Source organism: Sapajus apella, unplaced genomic scaffold, assembly GCF_009761245.1.
Source record: "Sapajus apella isolate SASKATOON/1434 unplaced genomic scaffold, GSC_monkey_1.0 scaffold169, whole genome shotgun sequence".
Lineage (NCBI taxonomy): Eukaryota > Metazoa > Chordata > Mammalia > Primates > Cebidae > Sapajus > Sapajus apella.
The window spans coordinates 183,747-204,495 of record NW_022437109.1 but is presented as its reverse complement, the minus strand read 5'-3'; the positions used below and the strand labels follow the sequence as shown (position 1 = coordinate 204,495).

Below are 20,749 nucleotides of genomic sequence, written 5' to 3'. Positions count from 1 at the left end.
TCCTGAGTAGCTGGGATTACAGGCACGCGCCACCATGCCCAGCTAATTTTTTGTATTTTTAGTAGAGACGGGGTTTCACCATGTTGACCAGGATGGTCTCGATCTCTTGACCTCGTGATCCACCCACCTCGGCCTCCCAAAGTGCTGGGATTACAGGCTTGAGCCACCGCGCCCGGCCTATTCAAATCCTTCTTATTGAATAACCCACATTTTCTCTCTTGTTTTTGAATGCTATCTTTATAATACCACATTGCCATATGTATTTGGGTCTATTTCTAGATTTTTCATTTCGTTCCATTGATCTATTCATTTAAAATTTTTTAAAAGTTATGTATATTATGGTTTTTTACCAAAATTTAAAAAATTAATGTACAATCTACATGCAGAAAAATGCACAAATGACAAGTGTGTATCTTGATGAATTTTCACAAATGGAATGCATTTGTGTAACCAGCAGGAGATCAAGAAACAGAATATTACTAGTGCCCTAGAAGCCACCTGTGTGTCCCCGTGCACTGCTCTTCTCAAGGACAACCACTCTCCTTACTCCTGATACCAGAAACAAATTTTGCCTGTTCTTGCTTTTTATATAAAGAGAATCACAGAGTATGTACTCTTTTGTGTCTGGCTTCCTTTGTTCAAATTATTTCTGTGAGATTCGGCCATATTGTGGATAGTTTTAGTCCCTTCCTTCTGACTACTGTGTAGTATAATATTGTGGGGCTATATTGGCCCATAATTTATGTTTCTATTCTGTTGTTATTTTGACTGGAATCACATATTCTTGGATTATCTAAACTAGAATATATGATATAGACTCTGCCTACACACTTAAGTCATTGGAGCCCATCAGTAGAATTTTAGTTTTCATCATGCAGAATTTACATATTTCTTGTTAAAGTTATTCCTAGGTATTTGAGTGCCTTGATTGCTATAGCTATTTTTTACTTTTAAAAAGGCAAAATTGTAGTTCAAATTCAGGGTAAAATGTGTCCAGTGTTGCCATAAAACACAGACCTACTTTATGGGTCTATCTTCTAGCTTCAGTGAAGGCGGGATGGGCAAAAAGAAGGAAATGAAGTCCAAAAAGGGGGTTACAATTTATAGTTAAACCACAAGAGGAATTTTTTATTTCTTTTTTAAGACAGAGTCTTACTCTGTTGCCAGGCTGGAGGCAATGGCATGATCTCTACTCACTACAACCTAGACCTCCCAGGTTCAAGCGATCCTCTTGCCTCAGCCTCCCAAGTAGCTGATACTACAGACATGCACCACCATGCCTGGCTAATTTTTGTTTTTTTAGTAGAGATGGGGTTTCATGTTGCCCAGGCTGGTCTCCAGCTCCTGGGCTCAAGGCATCTGGGATTACAGGAGTGAGCCAATGCACTCAGCAGTGAAAAACCAAGTAGCATCCTTTTCCTGGAATTCTTTTTTTTTTTTTTTTTTTTTTTTTTTTATGGAGTCTCACTCTACCATCCAGGCTGGAGTGCAGTGGCATGATCTCTGCAACCTCTGCCTCCCAGGTTCAAGCAGTTCTCCTGCCTCAGCCTCCTGAATATCTGGGATTATAGGCACACACCACCACACCCAGCTAATTTTTGTATTTTTAGTAGAGACAAGGTCTCACCATGTTGCCCAGGCTGATCTCAAACGCCTGACCTCAGGTGATCCACCAGCCTCACCCTCCCAAAGTGCTGAGATTACAGGTGTGAGCCACCATAATCTTATTTTAAAATAAGATTGATTTTATCTTATCTAAAAATAAGATTGACTTCTAACTTGTTGGGGAGCAGAAGGAATAAATTCAAGTGAGCTCACCCCTCACCCTCAAGTCACTGTACATTTGGGATTTATCATCTCATTTCTCCTCTCAGATCCCAAATCAGGATGGAGAGATTGAATTGTGGGATGCTGGGATTGGATGAATTATAATTTCTTCATTCTCATCTCCAGTCCTAAGAGTCTATTCTCTTTCCCTGAAGGGTGTTCTGAACAGGCTGTGGATGGCATTAGGCGGAGTGAGTTAAGGTCTGGATTGCCCAGAGGGTTCAGTGAGCAAGTGTTCCCTTTAGCAAACCGAAGCAGGAAAGTAGACCTTAGCTAGGGGTCGGGCAGTGAGGGGCTCTGAAGTACAACGAGACTTCCCAGAGCCTTGGCTGCCCACAGAGTTCCCTCCCTGCATGACATATGAATGATCCATTCAAACGCTGTTCAGCTGTCTGAGTCTTTGGAGAATAGCACTCATCTCTCTTATTGCCCATCGTAGGAGTCACCCCTCCTCCCCGCTTAAGCCTCTTCACCAGAAACCAGCAACTGGGAGCATGAGCCTTAGTGTCTTAACTTATGGTGGTGCTACTCTTCAGTCTTCAGACCAGATTGAATTGTGGCAGGTGCTCTAGGAGAGAATTCTCCTCAGCCTCTGATAACCACCGCCCAGCTGTCTTCCTACTTCATTCCCCTTACAAAGCAGTTTGGAGGAACAGGACCCAGGAGTCCCTGGTTTCAGATGCTCTCCAGCCTGAGTCACCACCATACTGACTTTTGACAGCAAGAGTTCCACCCAAAGTCTCTTGCCTTTCCCTCACATGGGTGCTGGTGGGAGAAGGGGACAGGCGAGAGGATGCTGGAGGCATTTTTGTGTGTGTCCTTGCCGGGCCCATGCGAATACCTGCTCTTACCTGTGCTGACATCCACTTGGAACTGTAATCCTTCTCAGCCTTATCTCTTTGCCTCTAATGGGCCCTGGAAAGCAAATGTGGCCTAAGGCCTCAGTCTACCCTGCAACCTGTGGCTTCTTATAGCAGAATTTCTTAACCAATATTCGATGGAGCCTGTGATGGCTTCAGACTGACTGGATAATTTACAAATATTTTTGTTCATAGCTTGCATCAGGAATTCTCAGAGGGGTCTGTGACTCAAAAAAGTTGAAGATCATTGCTCAGCAGGTCTCTCATCTCTTGAATCAGGGACCCAGCACAGCACAGGAAACAGAAGTCAGAAATAGAGAAAGACGACCGGGGATGGAAATGTGGAGCGTGGAGACGGTGCCACAGTCTCTTTGGGTCCAAAGTTATCTCACAGCTTAAGTGAGACCGTGTCTGAGATGGAAGAGAGAGGAGTGGAAGGAGGGCAGGCGGGAGTGCCCTTGGAAAGGTTCTGTCAAGCAGGGATGGGCAGAGGGTAGGCAGAGTCAAATTCTCCAATCTGAAATAGCTCACAGATTGTTCTGCCAATGTGTGCAACCTCTCTCTAACCTAGGAGGTTGTTGAGGTCAGAACCCAGAAAGGAACTAGGAAATCTGAAGCCTCCGTTTCAGAGAATCCTTTGCTGAAGCCAGGCATTTCACTGCAGGCCATCTGCTCCCTGGAATTTCTGCTCCTTTCTACCAGTCCCTGAGGCAGAGGCTGTAAGGACACTGGGAGAGGGGACCGAGAAGAGTAAAAACAAAGAAAAACCCCAATCTTGTGTATCAGGTGCATTAGAGTTAGTAAAGAAGGTGAGGACCAATAACAGCCCAGTCCCTGCTGAAAGTTTAGAGTGGATAGGTTGGAAGATTTCCCTTCTTACAGGTTGTGTCCTGCAACTGAGAGGCCCTGGGAGACAGAGCCATGAGGGCGTGGCAGTGAGGATGGCAGCGTGCTGGAAAGTGGGAGTTTTCAGTCAGCCCTGAGCTCAAATAGCTAATTGCTATTTACTAACTCGGCACACTTGAGCGCTTACTCTTTGACCTTTAGTTTCATCAGCTAAGATGCCTCCCTACTTTATAGGGCTGATGTGAGGATTAAATAAGAAAACATATAAAGTCACTGGCATAGAATAGACCCTCAATCAATGTTATTTTCTTTGCTTTGAACGTCTGCCCCACCCTGGACAGAGCCTCCGTTGGATTGTCCCCATCGTGTGGTGCCATACATCCCTGCACATGGTCCACAAAACTTCTGTACTCACACCCCCTACTCATATCCTTTGTTGCATTTACACACTCATTTGCACACACACAGCAGCCTGTACCGTCACCGCTGAGCTGAGGGCAGCCTTTCTGATAGGTGAGATGAGGAACCGGCTTGCTGAGGCCTGGACAAGCTGTGGAAGTGCTCGTCTTAGTAAGCTTGTTACACTAATGGGCTTCACCCTTCAAAAGTATCCTGGAGAAGCTGCGATAGGAAACAAAGGGGCTGTGATGGGAGCAGCTCCACAGGCATTTCCCTGAGATTAAATGTGTTTCTTGAGGGATACTCTCCACCCATCGCTGCCAATGAGACCTTAGTCTGTGCCCCGGGCTGTGATGTCTGAAGCTTTGCTGTCCAGTATGGTACCCCTGGCCACACGTGGCCATCGAATGCCTGTAGGTAGTACAGCTGAGGAATGGAATTTTAAATTTATATAATTTTAATTTAAAATTTAAAACAGATTTTGATTCCCTTATTGGAAAACGTTTTATGTCTGAAAAAAACTTGGATGTGTGAATCCACTTTCTCTATAGTGACCTGTATGAAATCCAAATACAGATTTTCTGGTGAAAATTTAGCAACTGAATTGTGATGTTGAGATGTACTGTAACTGTAAAATATACCTTGGATTTTAAAGACCTAATATGAAAAAGTGGCCGGGCGCGGTGGCTCACGCCTGTAATCCCAGCACTTTGGGAGGCCGAGGCGGGTGGATCACGAGGTCAAGAGATCGAGACCATCCTGGTCAACACGGTGAAACCCCGTCTCTACTAAAACTACAAAAAATGAGCTGGGCATGGTGGCGCGTGCCTGTAATCCCAGCGACTCAGGAGGCTGAGGCAGGAGAATTGCCTGAACCCAGGAGGCGGAGGTTGCGGTGAGCCGAGATCGCGCCATTGCACTCCAGCCTGGGTAACAAGAGCGAAACTCCGTCTCAAAAAAAAAAAAAAAAAAGAAAAAGTGTTAAATATTTTGTGATTGATTTTATATTGATAATATATTGAAATGATAATAGTTTGGGTACATTGGGTTAAATAAGTATTGAAATTAAATGTATCTGTTTCATTTTGATTTTTTAATGTAGTAGCTACTAGAAAACTTGAAATTACATAGGTGACTTGGATTCTATGTCTGCTGGATAACGCTGCTCTGGAGACTTTGAGACTCCAGAGACTTTGGGCAGCAGCATGTCCCAGCGCCAGACAGTCATCTGTTCCTCACTGCGGCAGGGGCTTCCCAGAGAAGATTTCTCTGAACGGCATTGCTGCTTCCGCATTGCAGAGAGGGCAGCGAGAGTGGGAACCTTTAGCGTCTGAGTCCCAAGTCCCAACCTAATAAGCTGCTGGTGGGAGGTTATGGTGAGGAGGGGGAGGGCTGTGCCCCCAAAAACCTCTCTGGTACATTATAAACTGGAGAAGGCGAAGCTGCTGGGATGCTAACTGGGTTGTGCGTGCATGGTGGGTGGGGAGGTTGCAGGCTCAGGGAAACTCATTTCTCAAGCAGGTCACTTTCTCCAGCCTTACTCTCCTGTCTGCCCGGTTCTCATATTCACCTCTGGTCCTACCCACATATTCCTATCTCTGTCTCACTAAAGAGTGGCCTGCCTGTGAAGTCCAGCTTCACCTCCTCAGTGGCACTGAGTGTCTCACCTATCGGGCAGTTTGGGCTGAGAATCTAATGAGTGGAGTCTCCTCAGAGCAAGGACAACAGCAGCAGGAATCAACCAGAAAGCTCACAATGCTTGCATCTGGTTTGGTGTAGGGATGGGTAGGAGGAAACTAAGGACGCTGGGCAGATGCTGCTGCGGAGAAAGGTTCCCTGGGGCCACGTGATTCTTCCCTTTTCAGTCCCTCCTCCCACTCATCTCCTCTCCCTGTGACTCCTCCCTCCCAGCGATGCTGAGGCTGTTGCTCTGTCCCTTGAGCTGCCAGCATCTCTACTTCTTTTTAAGCTCTTTTTTGCCCTCTATTTAAAGCCCAGCCAGTGGTACTCAGCACTTTCACCTCCCACTCCACCTCCCCGTCTGGGGGTCTCTGTAAGTCACTGACCTCTACCCGGAGAGAGCTTCCCACCTCGGGAAGCACAGAACCGGAGGAAGCTGCAGAAGGATGGTGGAAATTAACTAGACAGGCAGTTACTGCTGCTCCCGCTTCCCACCGCTTCTCACTACAGCCTGCTGTGCCCTCCTCCCTGTTCCTCCAAGCCTTGTCTCTGCAGTGTCCTGGGTCTCTCTCCTTTGACAACTGCAGGATTCTTGCATTTGTCAGTCATTAACTTGGAGTTCTGACTTTCCCCCAAAGGCACTAGGGATCTGTGACACAAAAATGATGGGGGGCTCCCATGGAGAAATGGCAAAGAGGGGCAGCAGCTGGGTGTCCCAGGTGGAATTTCTATGTGGGGATCCCCGGGAAGGTGGAGGACCGCTCCTTTTCCACTTCCAGAGTTGGGGAGTGAAAGGTAAAGGATTGAGGCTGAAACCGGGGCTGGGAGTGCTGATCCCTCCAGGCATGGTGGTGGGGTGCTGGGGGGTGAGGAGAATGGAGGTGGGAGGGCACTCCTTACCCTGTTTGTCAGGCAGGTTAGATGGAGGCAAGGCCACTGGGACACAGGATCAATGGGAAGCAGGAAGAGAAGGAGGGGGAGATACACCAGACATGAAGGTAGGAAACAGACTGAAGTCAAGAAAACGCCAGAGATGACATTAGTTTTGGCAGCTACTGTTGTGGGCCTTTGGCAGCAGATTTAATGATCTGGGAGACAGAGGTGGGTGGTGGAGGCTTATGCAGACTCAGTGCAGCGTGTGGCCTGTCCTCCCCATCACACATTGTGTCCCTCTGTAGGGACACCTCCTCCTTTCTGTAGCCTCGGGCTCCTTGCCTCTTATTCCTGCACCTAGGGGCAGGTTTGCGGTGGGGAGCAGAAAAGAAAGGGATTCTGCCTGGTTGACAAATGGAGACTCCAAGGAGCAAGTGGCACTTCCCAGCCCCACCTCTGAAATAATCTGAGAGCTGTGGCCGGCGGTTGGTGCTGGTTATTAAAGGATATAAGCGTGTGTGAAGAAAGCCAAGTGGTTGGATGAGCAGACTAGAGCTTTGGTTCTGTTTCCTGTATTGTGCGTGGCGGGGGGACGAAGTGGGGGCTGGAGTAACGACGGGGTCTGCATCTGCAGCTCCCTGGGACCCTCAGTGAAGAAACGGCAATGCCATCCTCAGGCCGGAAAGGCTCGGGAAGCAGACTGTCTAGCAGGAGGCATTGCTAGTTACTGGCAGAAGGCAGGCGGGAGGGGCGGGAGGGCGGTGCTGCTCTGGATTCAGTTGTGGTCCAAGCAGCCTTGGTTCTGTCATCCCCTTTGGTATCTGAAGCAGACTGGGTGGGCTCCCCACTGGGGAAGGAAGGGTCAGAAGAGCTTGGCAGTGACCCGGTTACCCCCAGAGTTTTTATCCCCAGAGGGCCGAGGTGCCACAAAGTCAAAGGTCACATGATGTTTGACCCGGCCCTTGCCCTTGCTCCAAAGTGCAATCAGGCCAAAGCAGAGGGTCACTGAGGTAAGGAAGGGGAGGAAGCCAACTGCTAGCACCATGACCACACCTCTGCTATCCAGAAAAAAAGGCCCTGGGATTCCTGGCACGGTGATGTTGGGGTCAGAGAGCGAGCCGTTTGCTGGTTCCACCTGGATGACTTCCAGCCAGGTCCTCAGGGAGTCATTCCCAGCGACATTGCTGACCACACAGACATAGGGCCCCCTGTCCCGCAGCTGCACTGAGCGGATCTCCAGTGTCCCATCCTCCAGGACCCTGATTCTCCCAGCCCTGCCCAGCCAAGCCCCGTGAGGCCTCATCCAGGAGACAGTGGGAGCTGGGTCTCCATCTCCAGAGCAGGAGAAAACCGCATGCCCACCCTCCTCTGCAATGACCCATCGAGGCCCCGACTTTCGGATCAGGGCTGGTTTGCAGGTGAAGTGCCCCGGAGGCAGGATGTCCGAAAAATCCCTCAGGCTCTTCCCTTGGACATGCTGGGGGCCAGCACAGGCAGGCGGGGACGTGCCAAAGTCCAGGCGGCGGCGGAGCCGGAGCAGCCAGAGGAGGCGGCAGTCACAGGTCAGGGGGTTGCCAGACAGCCTCAGGGTGACCAGTTTGTCTGGAGAAGGGAAGGCTGTTTCCTCTAGTGTCTGAAGGGCGTTATCTGCCACATCCAGGAGGTGGAAGGCGGTCAAGCCGTGGAAGGCCTGGGCGGCAATGGAGGTGAGGCACGCCCCTGACAGGCGTAGCTCCTGGAGCCGCACGAGGGGACTGAGCCTGCGGGCTGGGATGGCTGAGATGGGATTCTGAGACAGATCCAGGACCCTGAGGAAGCTCAGGTGGTGCAGTGCTTGGAAAGGCACCGAGCTCAGATTGCAGCGAGTGATGGCCAGGCTGCTGAGATTGAGCCCAACTAAGCTCCCAGGGTCCAGAGCCTCCAGAGACGGCCAGTGGTGGATCTCCAGCTCCTTGAGCTGCCCCAGTCCCCTCAGTGCCCCAGCTGGCAGCCTCCCAATGTCCAGTTCTCGAAGTCTTAGGGCAACTAGTGCCGGGAGACGGGCGAGGGCTAGGCCAGGCACTGTGCTGAGGTTGCAGCGCTCCAGGGTGAGGGTGCTCAGCTTGGCCAGCCCTGCAAAGGCCCCCGGAGCCACAAATACCAGGTGGTTGTCCCCAACCTCCAGCTGCTGGAGGCTGCCTAGCTCCCCAAAAGCTCCATCTAGGAAGAGGACAATTTGATTGAGGCGGAGGTCCAGCAGGGTAAGGGCAGAGAGGCCTGAGAAGACACCAGGCCCCATGATTCTGAGCCGATTGCCCTGCAGCCTCAGGGTGAGTAGGCTCTGCAGGCCATGGAAGGCCCCAGGCTCAAGGGTGGAAAGCTGGTTGTAGCTGAGGTCCAGTTCCTGGAGCAGGCTCAGGCGGGAGAGCATTCCCCGCTGGAGCCCCCACAGGCGGTTCCCACTCAGGTCCAGGAGCACAGTGTCCGGTGGGAGTCCTCCAGGTACAGCCTCCAGTTGCCTGTGGCCACAGAGCACAGCCTGGGGCTGGGAGGTGCAGTCGCACACAGCAGGGCAGCTGCCATGGCTCCCTCCGGGCAGGAGGAGGAGGAAAAGGAGCTGGGGCCATGGGGGCCAGGCTGGCTTTGGAGCTGTGGCCGTACCCATTCCGTCTTCAGTCCTGGAACAGATGATGACATGGCTCTTTTTGGAAAGTGGCTTCAGATGATGGTGACCCTGGATTTCCTGGCCCTTCTTAGAGGGGAGAGAAATTGGTCTGTCTGTCTCAGCATGGCCAACAAGTAGGGCACAGAACCAGGAAGCCTTCTTGTGTGCCACCTCCCAGGGGCTTCCTGGAGCTTCTCTTTGGGGAATCTCTACTTTCCTTCCTCTTCCAGCCCTGGATAACCAGCCAAGTGCTTACTGGCTCCTGGAACCCTAGCCAAGTCTGATTTCTTTGGGGAAGGACTTACAGGAATAGGGCAGGGAACAGCAGGGAGGTAACTGAGTCTTTCTGTAATGGGGTTTCCCGATGTCTGTCAGATCCAGGAGTATCTCAGGTTTCCTCTCCCTGAGACCTGCTCTTATCAAGCTCTGCTCTGTCCCTCTCTGCCCACCCTTATTCTCCCATATTACATACCCATAGCTTTTGCTTAAGGCTCAGGGAGATTGTGTCCTTGGCCCAGAGTTCCCTGTCCTGACTGGGGAGGTCCTCACCTTGACTAGCTCACCCAAGGCTGGGAAACATGCAGGCCTCAGCTCCACCCCCATGCTGAGCCCTCCTCCAGCCTGGCCCAAGGCCTGAGCCCTAGACTAGCAAAATCCAATCTCCCCAAAATGCCTGTGTGGACAACGGCCAAGCTGTACATTAGCTGTGGCGTAGGATGCAGGGGGCGCTTGACTGGGGAGCCGGGAATCCCCTGCAAGAGCCCAGTGGCAACTGCTTCTCCACTGCAGATGAAGTTGGATGTGTGAGGGACTCACAGGATGCCCGGATTTTGAGTTCTGTGGCTTGGTCTTCAGTCTTGGGCTTCCTTCATATCCTTCCTTAATGGTGTTTTGATTCTGGTCCCGTATGTGGATCGGAGGGAGAGCCCTTGCCCCTTTTGGCCTGAGCTGCCTGAGAAATTCCCACAAGACAGACTGTGGACCCAGGAGCATAGTTAAGTGTGGAGACAGAGCATCTGACCGGGCGCTGTAGGGTGGGGAGGAAGGGAGCCCTTGGCTGGCGCAGCAGATATCTGGGCACAGGCCATGTGCAAAGCCTGTCGACTTACAGCTGGTTTCCGGGTACCAGGGTCTGGGAAATCTCAGGAAGATGGTGACTACAATGGCTGAGGTGACAGAGGAGAAGGGGCCCTCTAGGTGGTGAGGGCCTCTGACTCACCCTGTTCAATGTCAACAGGGATCCCGAGGAAGGGGAGGAGTAGTGGAATTGGCAAGGGAGGGCTACAGAGATAGGAGCAAAAGCCCACGGATGCTCCCTGGGAGACAGTGCGTCTGAGTTTCTCCTGAGCGGCAATCCTGATCACCTTTGGGCTTATGGGCTTCAGGCTCTCCGGGCTTTACAGGGTCGGCTTTCTACTACATGCCCTATTTTTTCCCATGTGGAACTTAGGAGAGGCAGTTTAAGAGGCGGTCATTTCTTCCCCTTTCCTTCCCACTCTCCACCCTCTGGAAGGATCATTCTAGTGGCTATCCTACAGCTAGGAAAACTAAAGAAAGAGGCCCAAAGAGCAGAGGAATACAGAACACTGGTCTGAGGCTTGGGGATGAGAAAGTTACATGGGGCAAAGACCGCAGGGCAGACTCTCTCTCCCAGCCTGACCTAACAGGTCTGTGTGGCATGCCCAGAGCTCTCCCAGGAGAGGTGGCCCAGCCTCCCTTGTTCTCCCTGGGCTTGTTCTGGGAAGTCCACCTGACAGCTAGCTCTTCGTCACTGCTGCTGCAGTTCCTGCTCATCCTCTGCTCTGCCATCAGCAAAAGTGCAGTGAAGCATGTAACCCAGCTTTCTTCCTTCCTGCTCCGGTGAGTTCCCCTGAGTCCCAAAGCCTGCTGGGCCAGGGGCTGAGGGAGCTGGAGCAACCTATTTTATTTCTACGGTGGCTAATTTAATCACAAACTTCCCTTGCCAACCTCCATGGCCGCAGGACCGGCTTCCGGCCACTTTGCAGAAAGAGAGATGTCAGAATCACTTTATTCTCTCCTTCAGTGGGATGGGGTCTGGGGCATCACCTCTCAAGGATAGAGAGCTTTCTTCTTGTCTTTACGTGGCAGTCCAGAGACACCTTGGACCTGGGCATCCTGTATCCTCTTTAAAGCACACTTGACTGATGGATGGGAACTGTGGGGAGAGGGGTTCCTGGGGGAAAGATTTCTGGAAGATCCACACTGGTTATGGAGAAAAACCCTTCCAGAGAAAGGGGGAGTACTGGGGAGATGGAAGGGAGGCCTCCTTGGAGTCCTTCCACCCAGGGGCACTTAGGACATTTTAGTTCCCCTTCAAAGTCCCATGGGGTCAGGATTAATTGTTGGCAGTGTGGGTGCCCAAATCCTCGTGCCTTGAGGGGCACACTAGTCTGGCCTGTCTCCAAGAATGTTATGGAAAAGGGCAGCTGCATCTTTGGGACAGAGGGTGGGGGCACTTACCGGAGAAGCTGGAGGGTGGCATCAAGTTGGGCACTGCATCTGTCCAGCGCTGGGGGCCCTGTCCCATTAGAGCTGCACCTCAGGCCCCTGCACCTTCCCCGCGTGCCTCACGCCCGCTGCCCGCCAGCCGCCTGCTGCCTGCCGCTGCTGCTGCTGCGGCCGCTGCTGCCAAGACTGAGGTGGAGAAAAGAGCCAGAAAGCATTTCTCCTTTTTTTTTTTTTCCTCTCTCTCTTTTTAAACCAGGCGAGAATGAGTCTGCAGCAACCCTGTTGGTGCAAAATAAATAAATAAAGCAACCAGGGAGGGCTGCAGCAAGCACCACTACGGGCTGGCGAGTGGCAGGGGAGGGATCTAAGGGGCAGGCTCTGGTGCCAGGGAGGGGTCAGGCAATGGCAAGAGCGGCAGCCTCTAGAGGATCTCTCTGACATCCTGATCCCCCCTGGGGAGCTTAGGCCAGCCACCTTCCAGAGGATTGTCTTTTGGCCTCCCAGATGTGGAGCAATTCTGTGCAATCTATAAATCTAAATGTTCCCTGTGGGGATCATCTGTGGAGCGTTCTCAGTCTACAGCATCTCCTGTGGAGCTCAGTTTGAGGCTCCTACAGTGGGGGTTCCTCACTGGGGAACTGCTCCACCTGGGGAGAAACTGCAGAGGTGCGGTGAGGGTGGATTGGATCTGTATAATGCTGAGGGATTGCTGAGCTGGAAACCTGGGTCTGGCTGGAGGAATGAGACTGGAGAGCAGGTATGCAGGTGATCTAATTTAAGGATTCCCCCCGACACCCCCAACACACACACCTCTTGCCTTTAAAATCATTTTACAAAGAATGGCACAAGTTGAGGTTTATGTTTACTCAGATGAACCCATCCCCTGAGAGGAAACAATCCCACCCCCCACCCCCCAACCCCATGACCACCCATCATTGCTGTGTATCCCCCAGGGGAGGGTTCACAGCTGTTTATGAAGCCAAGAGAGGTTCTGGGCAAGATCACAGCTGGGGAAACAGGCCCGGGCCCCGATCCCTGGTGTCCTCCATGCTGGAGTCAGCGGTGTCCCATGACGGGGTGCTGTGATTACATCTGCTTCCTTCTCTGCAACAAGGGCAGGGCCAGTGGGTAGGCCAGGAAAGTCCTCCGGGGTCTGTCCTTGCCTTCTGACTGACCAGTGCCAGCCACCTCTGCTTCTCTTGGGGCTTCTAATGATAGAAGACAGCTGGAGCTGGGGTGGTGTTTGGATCACCCCAGGCCCAAGATCAGTGGACAGGAGCACCATGGAAATGTCTGGGGGAGTTCCTCAGGATTGGAACTTTCCCTGAGGCCACTAGCCTCCTCCAAGCTGTGGCCTGAAGGATGAGAGATTGTGTCAGGTTCACATGTCTCTGGAACTGCATGACTGCAGCTGAGTCTGTATGTGTTTCACCTGTGTATGGGTGTGCATCTCAGATCTGCTTTGTGCCAGCCCCTATAGTCTATTGTTTAAGTGCACGTAAGAGGTTTGAGTTTCAACTCTATATCTAAGATGCTGTTGGCCTTCATTGTACCCTAATCCCACACCTAAATCCCACAAAACAATGATCCCCAGCCTCTCATCCTCATCCCATCCAGTTTTTGGTTAGACCCCAGGAAAAGGGCAGAGTGCCCAAACACGTCCTTGCTGAGCTGGGAGGAAGGCAGAGGCAGAAGACGTAAAGCTCCAGATTCATTTTATACAGGTCCTCCTGGGCTCTCACCGCCAGGCTCTGAGCTTGATCCATCTCCCCCAGCCGAAGCCCAGAGGGAAATGCAATGAGGTATTTCAAAGGCCTATTCTTAGCTTCTGCGCTTCTGAATGAATTGTGTTCTATCAATCCAGGGAGCCCTGGATGCCCCTGCTTTCTTGAGGATGCCTTGGTCCCCCAGAAGTCCTTATATCCCAGCCACCCCACGCCTTCCAGAAGCTGGGTGTGTAGGAATACAGGAAACAAGACAGTCACAGCTGAGGCAGGAGATGGTGTTGTGCCAGCCCCAGCCTGCAGACAGAAAGCCAGCTGCAGCATCTGCTCACTCCCAAAGAGCTGGTGGGGACCACCCTCCAGGGTTCATGGAAAAGGAAAAGGCCGAGGGTGGAATGGGGTCCAGGGAGGTGGGCCAGCAGGCCATAGGGAGAGGCAAGGAGTCCCTCCTTCAGGTCACTTGGACAGCCCCACAGGTGACTCGGTTTCAGTGCTGAAGAGCTCCTTGTAGAGTGGGGGGAAAGCGGCTTGGACCACGATGGGGTGGAGGTGCTGGAAGATCTGCAGCCTTTCCACGTGCTGGCTACACAGACTCCGGAGCTTCCCCTTGGGCGGCAGCTGGAGATGGGTTAATGGGGAAGGGAGAGTCAATACTTCCGCTCTCCTCAGAGAAGAGAAGTCCTCTGGTCCTTCCTGGGCTGGGACAAACCCTCCTTGTCTTCCCTCTGTGGACTTGGCACTTTGGCATCAGCCAAATCCCACTGGTAGAAGTATGTGTGTGTTCTGGACACCGGAGAGACGCGAGAGTGGGTGGGTGAAGTGAAACCCTCAAATTATGTTCCCGAAACTTCCAGAATGAACCTCGTTAAAGACTCTAACAAGCACTTCAGGCTTTTGTAAGAGTGATGGTCTGTATGCTGTCACATGCCTCCGCCTTGTGCGTGTTGTTCCCTTCCTCCCGTTCCTAATTCTTACCCTCTAGTGTCACCTCTCCTATTTCCCTAACTACACTCATCTGAATTGAGGGCCCTTCATTTGGGCTTTCCTCTGTGTAGCACTTACCACATTGCAGGAAAATGGTCCAATGTGTCTGCCTTCCCACCCTAGATTTCAGCTCTAGCTGGGGTCTTTCTCTGTCTCCTCTACCTGTCATCATGCTTAGCACATGGCAAAGGCTCAATAACTCTTTGTTTGAACTAAACAGACTTTCTAAGCGGCACCTAACACTGCAAGTAGCATACCGCTGCTGCCTGCACTCAGCCAAAGGGGAGCTGAAAAAGGTGCAGAAACCCGTGAGCAGATGGAGGCAGGGAGCCCTCACCGGAGCAAGGCTGAAACAACAGTTTATCTCTCGCAGTCTCCTCTATAACCAAGGGGCTGAAAAACATCTCTTGGCCGGGCACGGTGGCTCACGCCTATAATCCTAGCACTTTGGGAGGCCGAGGCGGGTGGATCACGAGGTCAAGAGATCAAGACCATCCTGGTCAACATGATGAAGCCCTCTCTCTACTAAAAATACAAAAATTAGCTGGGCATGGTGGCGCGTGCCTGTAGTCCCAGCTACTCAGGAGGCTGAGGCAGGAGAATTGCCTGAACCCAGGAGGCAGAGGTTGCGGTGAGCCGAGATCGCGCCATTGAACTCCAGCTTGGGTAACAAGAGCGAAACTCCGTCTCAAAAAAAAAATAAATAAAAAATGTCTCTTGCCAGCCATCGCCTCCCTCACTCAGCTTACTTTTCTTGAAAGAGACAGGGAAAAGCAGGCAGCAGGGCATGATCCCTTCATGTCTCCTGGATCCGTTGTCTTCCTCTCCACTGCTTTATTTGGAGCTTTTTTGGGGGCTATGGTAATAGCTTCCTTCCTTCATTCATTCAACAAATATCTCCTGAGAACCCACCTGAATCTGGTGATACATCAGATACATCAGTTAATAAAGTATAATCTCTACCTTGATTAAATTTACATGCTGGTGAGGGACCCGGAAAATAAATATGTCACGTGTCAGATAATAAGTTCTTAAAAGAAAACTAAAGCTTTTCGTCAGGGGTTACTAGTTAGGAAAAACCTCTCCTGAATGAAGAGATGGAGCAAACCATTTGGAAAACTGGGGGGAAAACCTTCCAGGTGACTGCAATGGCAGGAACGAAAGCCCTGCAACTGGGCTTGATGTGTTCAAGGAATAGCAAGGCAGCAAGTGTGGCTGGAACGGGTGGTTGAAGGGGCAGTGGAAGATCAGGTGAGAAAAGAAGGCAGGGACCATGTTATGAGCCACTTGGGCATGACACAGACTCTAGATTTGATTCTCAACATGACAGGCAGCTACGGGAGGGCTGAGAACAGGAGTGGGGGCCAGGCATGGTGGCTCACACCTGTAATCCCAGCACTTTGGGAGTCTGAGGCAGGAGAATCACCTGAGGTCAGGAGTTCGAGACCAGCCTGGCCAATATGGTGAAACCCCGTCTCTACGAAAAATACAAAAATTAGCCGGGCATGGTGGTGGGTGCCTGTAATCCCAGCTACTCAGGAGGCTGAGGCAGAGGAATCGCTTGAACCTGGGAAGTGGAGGTTGCGGTGAGCTGAGATCACACCACTGAACTAGCCTGGGTGACAGAACAAGACTGCCTAAGAAAAAGAAAAAAAAGAACAGGAGTGGGGCATGATGAGATTGCATTTTTAAAAGGGCTACTGTGGGTGCTGAGCAGGTGCGGTGTGGTTCCTACAGGGCAGACGAAGGTGGAACAGGGCCCCAGGTAGGAGGCCCCTCTTAAAGTCCAAGTGAGAGCTGAGAGCTGGTAGGGGCTGGGGTGGTGGTAATTGTAGGGGAAGTGATTTATTTTGAAAGTAGATCCAACCAGATTTGCTTTCCAATTGCTCTCCCAGATTCCTGTCTCTCCTCCTTCAAATCCATCCTGTAGCAGATTAAAGTTTGAGTTCTTCAGAGCTCAGACTGTGTAAGTCACTGCTGTATCCTTAACACCCAGCCCTGTGCCTGGCACATAGCAAGAGCCTTTAATTACATAAATGTGTCCTTTACACTGGTTCCAAAGTAAATTGCCTAAATAACATCTCTGTGTCATTTTTCTAGCCTTTGGAGCTCCCTGTGGCCTAGAAATAAAGCTTTAACTCTTGTATGGCGTTAAAAGTCCTCTCTGATTTGCCCCTGACCTAATTTTCAGGCTGATTTTCTGGTGCTCTTCTGCCCCATTAGTCTGGCCCAGCTCCTAATTTTACACTTTAGTTAGGGTGCATATGCACTATTTTGCCTCCTTATTTTTGCTCCTATTGTTCCCCAAGCCTGGAATGCCTGCCCCACGCCCATAAATGCCTGTTAAAATCTTATATCATTCATGGCCTAGTATAAATGTCACTGTCCCTAGAAAGTATTTATGACCCACTACTTTTACCCCCAAATTATTTTTAATCCCTGTTTTATGCTCTGATAACATTTTTCCAGTGTCTCTTATTATAGTTACACATAGGGGACCCAGGGATAGAATGAGCGGAAAGAGCACTGGGATTCAGTCTTGCATTTAAGTCACTGAATTCTCCTTCTAGCTACACGGAGGTTTTGTCGCCCAGGCTGGAGTGCAATGGCACAATCTCAGCTCACTGCAAACTCTGTGTCCTGGGTTCAAGAAATTCTCCTGCCTCCACCTGCCAAGTAGCTGGGACTACAGGCACCTGCCACCATGCCTGGCTAATTTTTTATATTTTTAGTAGAGATGGGGTTTCACAATGTTGGTCAGGCTGCTATCAAATTCCTGACCTCAGGTGATCCGCCTGCCTCGGCCTCCCAAAGTGTTGGGATGACAGGCGTGAGCCACGGCGCCCGGCCGCTACAGGGAGCGTTTAATACCTGTCCTATTGACTGGGTTGTCATGAGGATGAGAAAACATGTCAGCGAAAGCACTCTGTTTATTGCATTATTATTATGTCACATACCACATTCCACTCTATGTTAGTGTTAGTGATACACAGATCTCTTCACACCAGATTAAAATCTCTTGGTGGGGGCAGCGACTGAATCTCTGTATCTTTCCACAGTGCCTTGTAAAAGCAGGTGCTGGGTAAGTGCTGGCTATATTAAACTGAATTGCTCCCTGGAGGTCCCTCCCAATTCCAGGCTCTCTAACTTTCCAGCCTTTATGCACATGGAAGCAGCTGTTCATTCCCTTAGTTCTCACTGCTGATGCGAGCTCTCTAATACCACGTGGCACTCACACACTCCCTCCTCTGTACCCGCAGACCCCGGCCCCCGCAAACTCCGATGTCACAGAGCTGGCGATGGGCCTGGCCTCCTCTAACCCAAGCACTGTTCCTACCTTTGCCAGGATGCTTTGGCGATGAGTCTTGCAGAGATGATGATGAAAGGCCAGCTCCAGATTGTACTGCAGCTGTTCTACTTTCCTTTTCTCTTGGAGCCCTGGCCGGTCTGGAGGAGGGGGTGGGACCGTAATGAGAACAAGAAAGAACATGGACATTAACTCCCAACAAAAGGACGTATCTTTTGGACATCTGTGCTGGATAGAGGTCTTCTCAGCTGAGCGCGTGCATGTGAGTGCCTTGGTTTGATAACGGGAAGCTCTGGGACCTTGGGCTTGGCTAACCGTCTGCAAGGAAAACTGGGAAGGGCTGAAAGACATGAGAACTTCTCATCTCCTGACTCCAAGCTACCTTCTCTCTGGTAACCTGATATTCCACTTAGCCCATTCAATGTTAGGCACTAGGATTCTGCCACAGCGGGAGCAAGAGTTGGAAAAGAGCTCCCCCATGTACCAAAAAGGCTCCCAAAAGGAGGTGGCCTTCCTGAAGGTGCCCAGGCCCGCACTGGGGGCTTTGCAGCAATCTGTAGCTAACTTTTGCCCTGATTCTATAAAATAGCCAGAAGTTGTCTTTAAAGTCTTCATCTCTATTTTGAGGGGCATGTTTAGGTGTCTACTCACTGGCAGAGCCAAAAGACTGATAGTCTCGATTTGCAAACTCAGGTTAGCAGCTTGACCCACTTCTCTAGGTTCTCTGAATACTTAGCATTCAGCTGGCTCAGCCCAGCTACTCCATGCCAGGGGAGTGGATAGGATATCATCCAGAGTCTTCCCATTATTGGCATACAGCCTTAAAATTAGTTCACACAGAGCAGTGATTCTTAATCTTGGTGGCCGGGGGGTAGCTATTAAAATTCAGTGCACCCCTGATCAATTACAGATGGTCCTAGTCTTATGATGATTTGACTTACTATCTTTTGATTTTATGTTGGTGAGAAAGTCATTCGCATTCAGTAGAAACTATACTTTGAATACTCATGCAACCATTCTGCTCTTCACTTTTAGAACCCTATTCGATAAATTACATGAGCTATTCAACACTTTATTATAAAACAGGCTTTGTGTTATATGATTTTGCCTGACTGTAGGCTAATGTAAGTGTTCTGAGCACGTTTAAGGTAGGCTAGGCTACGCTATGATGTTCAGTACTTTAGGCGTATTAAATGCATTTTCAACTTACCATATTTTGAACTTATGATAGGTTTATTGGTACATAACCCCATCATAAGTCCTGGAGCACATGTATACTGGAATCTCTGGAAGTGGGACCCAGGCAGCAATAGTTTTTAAAGCTCCCCAGGCGATTCCAGTGTGTGCTACAATGAAATCACTGTCACAGACTAACAATCAGACACATTTCTATCAGGGAAGGGCTCGTTTCCTCTCAGCCTCATTTCTCCCCACTTCCCACAACCCCATCTTATGCTGCTCTTGTCCCTCTCTGAGGCTCCTCTGAATCTTTATTTTAACTCATTTTATTTCATAGCAATATTGAGTAGGGCGCATTCTGCTATTTAAAGCCATTTCCCAGACTTAACCACATCTGAAGGTCTAGACTCTTCTTCAATATCTGCCATGCCTCTGCCACCTGAATGTCCTTTACCCAAGCCCGGCGACACTCACTGGCATTGATGAGAACAAGGGCAGTGTAGAGGGCAATCTCGTCCTCGGAAAGGCGCAAGGCACTTAGGGAGTGGGAGAAGTCAAAGATGGAGCTGATGAGCTCGCTGCAGCCTGATGGAGTGGAAATGAGAAGAGTGAGGGAGCGCTGGAGCGATGGTGCCCGAGGACACCACCCTCCTGGTGTTTAGAGCAGAAGGGGCAATTTGCCCTGAAAAGAGGGTGCCCTGGGTCACAAAGCTCTCCCTGGGGTTGGCATCAGAATCTTCTCTCTCCTTTCCCCCTGCCCCTCACCCAAGGCTCGGAACAGCTCCACGCCACCGTATTTGCCTTCGAAGAAGACCGTGTGGTTGTCAGCATTGTAGGCCCGGCACATCCTAACCAGCACCACTTCCATTGCTCCTGGGCAGTGGGGAGAGAAGACGCAGAGACAGTGTCAAGCAAAGCCAGAGGCTGACTCCGTCCGCCTGGTTTCCTTAAGCCACCTCCCTCCACTTGTCTCTGCCCCGTGGCGTGCTCTGTCCGCCTGCCCCCAGGTCTGCCCACCCTTCCCTGAGCACCTGCTTTGAGGAGCACAATCTGGTCATTCTGGCAGAGCTCCATAAAGCCCAAGAGCCTCTTGGCGAACTCCACCACGTACTGAATGGCCTCGGTGAGGTGGTGAGCGCAGCGTTCCCACATCTCCCACATGGACTGCAGGGAGGGAGGAGGGTCCCGCTGTAGTGCTCTGTGTGGCCCCGTGATCCTCCTGAGCCCTGGAGCCCCACCTAATAAACTGCAAGGGGTTAGGTTCTGAACTCCCATATTCTCAACTAGCATTTTTAAAAGCCTGATCTTAGCACAAATGCACTCGGGGCGATTCCTGCCCGTGGGTCCCACACACTGAGCGCCCACTGGCTGCTGACACCAAATTAGCTATTGTGAGGGAATAAAAAAAGTATGAGATACAGCTTGGCCCTCCAAAAATGTACATCTTGTTGAGGTGAGAAGGACATACTGCTGCCCCTTCCCCCACAAAGGTTATGCCCAAGGTCTCAGTAACCAAGAGAAGCAAATGGGAAGAACCAAATGAATGTGTTTACAGCAGGTGGTATCATGAGAGTGTGAGCGAGGAGGCAGCATTAACTTTGGAGCCCGATGGATCTGAATTTGACTTTGGTTCCATCACTTTGTGACCTTGAGGAAATCTATTAACCCCCCTGGGCTCAGTTTCTGTCTACTAAAAATAGGAACAAATGCCACTGTCATAGGTTGGTTGTGGTAGGGGCTGAGGATAATTTACGTAAAGCATTTAGCACGATGCCTGGCAGAGTGATCAGCGTTCTGCTTAGTGTTATTGTTGATGGAAGAGGAAGAAGGAGAGTGCACCAAGGTCTGTGTGGTAGAGGACGGAGGATAAAGGCCAGGTACAATTTTAATAGGCAAGGACTAAGAAAAAACTCTCATCATCTGCTGGGGTGTAGACGGACACACACACGTTCACGAC

At 50.8% G+C, this 20,749-nt stretch overlaps 2 protein-coding genes across 6 annotated transcripts in view; both read right to left on the bottom strand.

Annotated features, from left to right (window-relative positions):
• Nucleotides 1–4,905: 4,905 nt before the first annotated feature.
• LINGO4 (leucine rich repeat and Ig domain containing 4) lies at nucleotides 4,906–12,902 on the bottom strand. The gene is made up of 2 exons (XM_032267546.1): nucleotides 11,611–12,902; nucleotides 4,906–9,142 (listed from the first exon to the last, which is right to left on the bottom strand). Exon 2 carries the CDS (start codon nucleotides 9,127–9,129, stop codon nucleotides 7,348–7,350), a length of 1,782 nt encoding a protein of 593 aa, XP_032123437.1. The 5' UTR covers nucleotides 9,130–9,142; nucleotides 11,611–12,902; the 3' UTR covers nucleotides 4,906–7,347.
• A 394-nt stretch (nucleotides 12,903–13,296) lies between these two features.
• RORC (RAR related orphan receptor C) overlaps nucleotides 13,297–20,749 on the bottom strand; it is a 24,883-nt gene continuing 17,430 nt past the window's right edge. For 4 of the 5 annotated variants that reach the window (XM_032267548.1, XM_032267550.1, XM_032267551.1 and 1 more), the window contains 5 exons: nucleotides 19,824–19,956; nucleotides 19,558–19,665; nucleotides 19,267–19,377; nucleotides 17,644–17,753; nucleotides 13,297–13,940 (listed from right to left, as the gene is read on the bottom strand). In XM_032267548.1, coding sequence (XP_032123439.1) covers nucleotides 13,779–13,940; nucleotides 17,644–17,753; nucleotides 19,267–19,377; nucleotides 19,558–19,665; nucleotides 19,824–19,956 — 624 coding nt within the window. In that variant the 3' untranslated portion in view covers nucleotides 13,297–13,778. The remainder of the gene's footprint in view (nucleotides 13,941–17,643; nucleotides 17,754–19,266; nucleotides 19,378–19,557; nucleotides 19,666–19,823; nucleotides 19,957–20,749) is intronic. The other variant, XM_032267549.1, reaches the window with a different exon arrangement.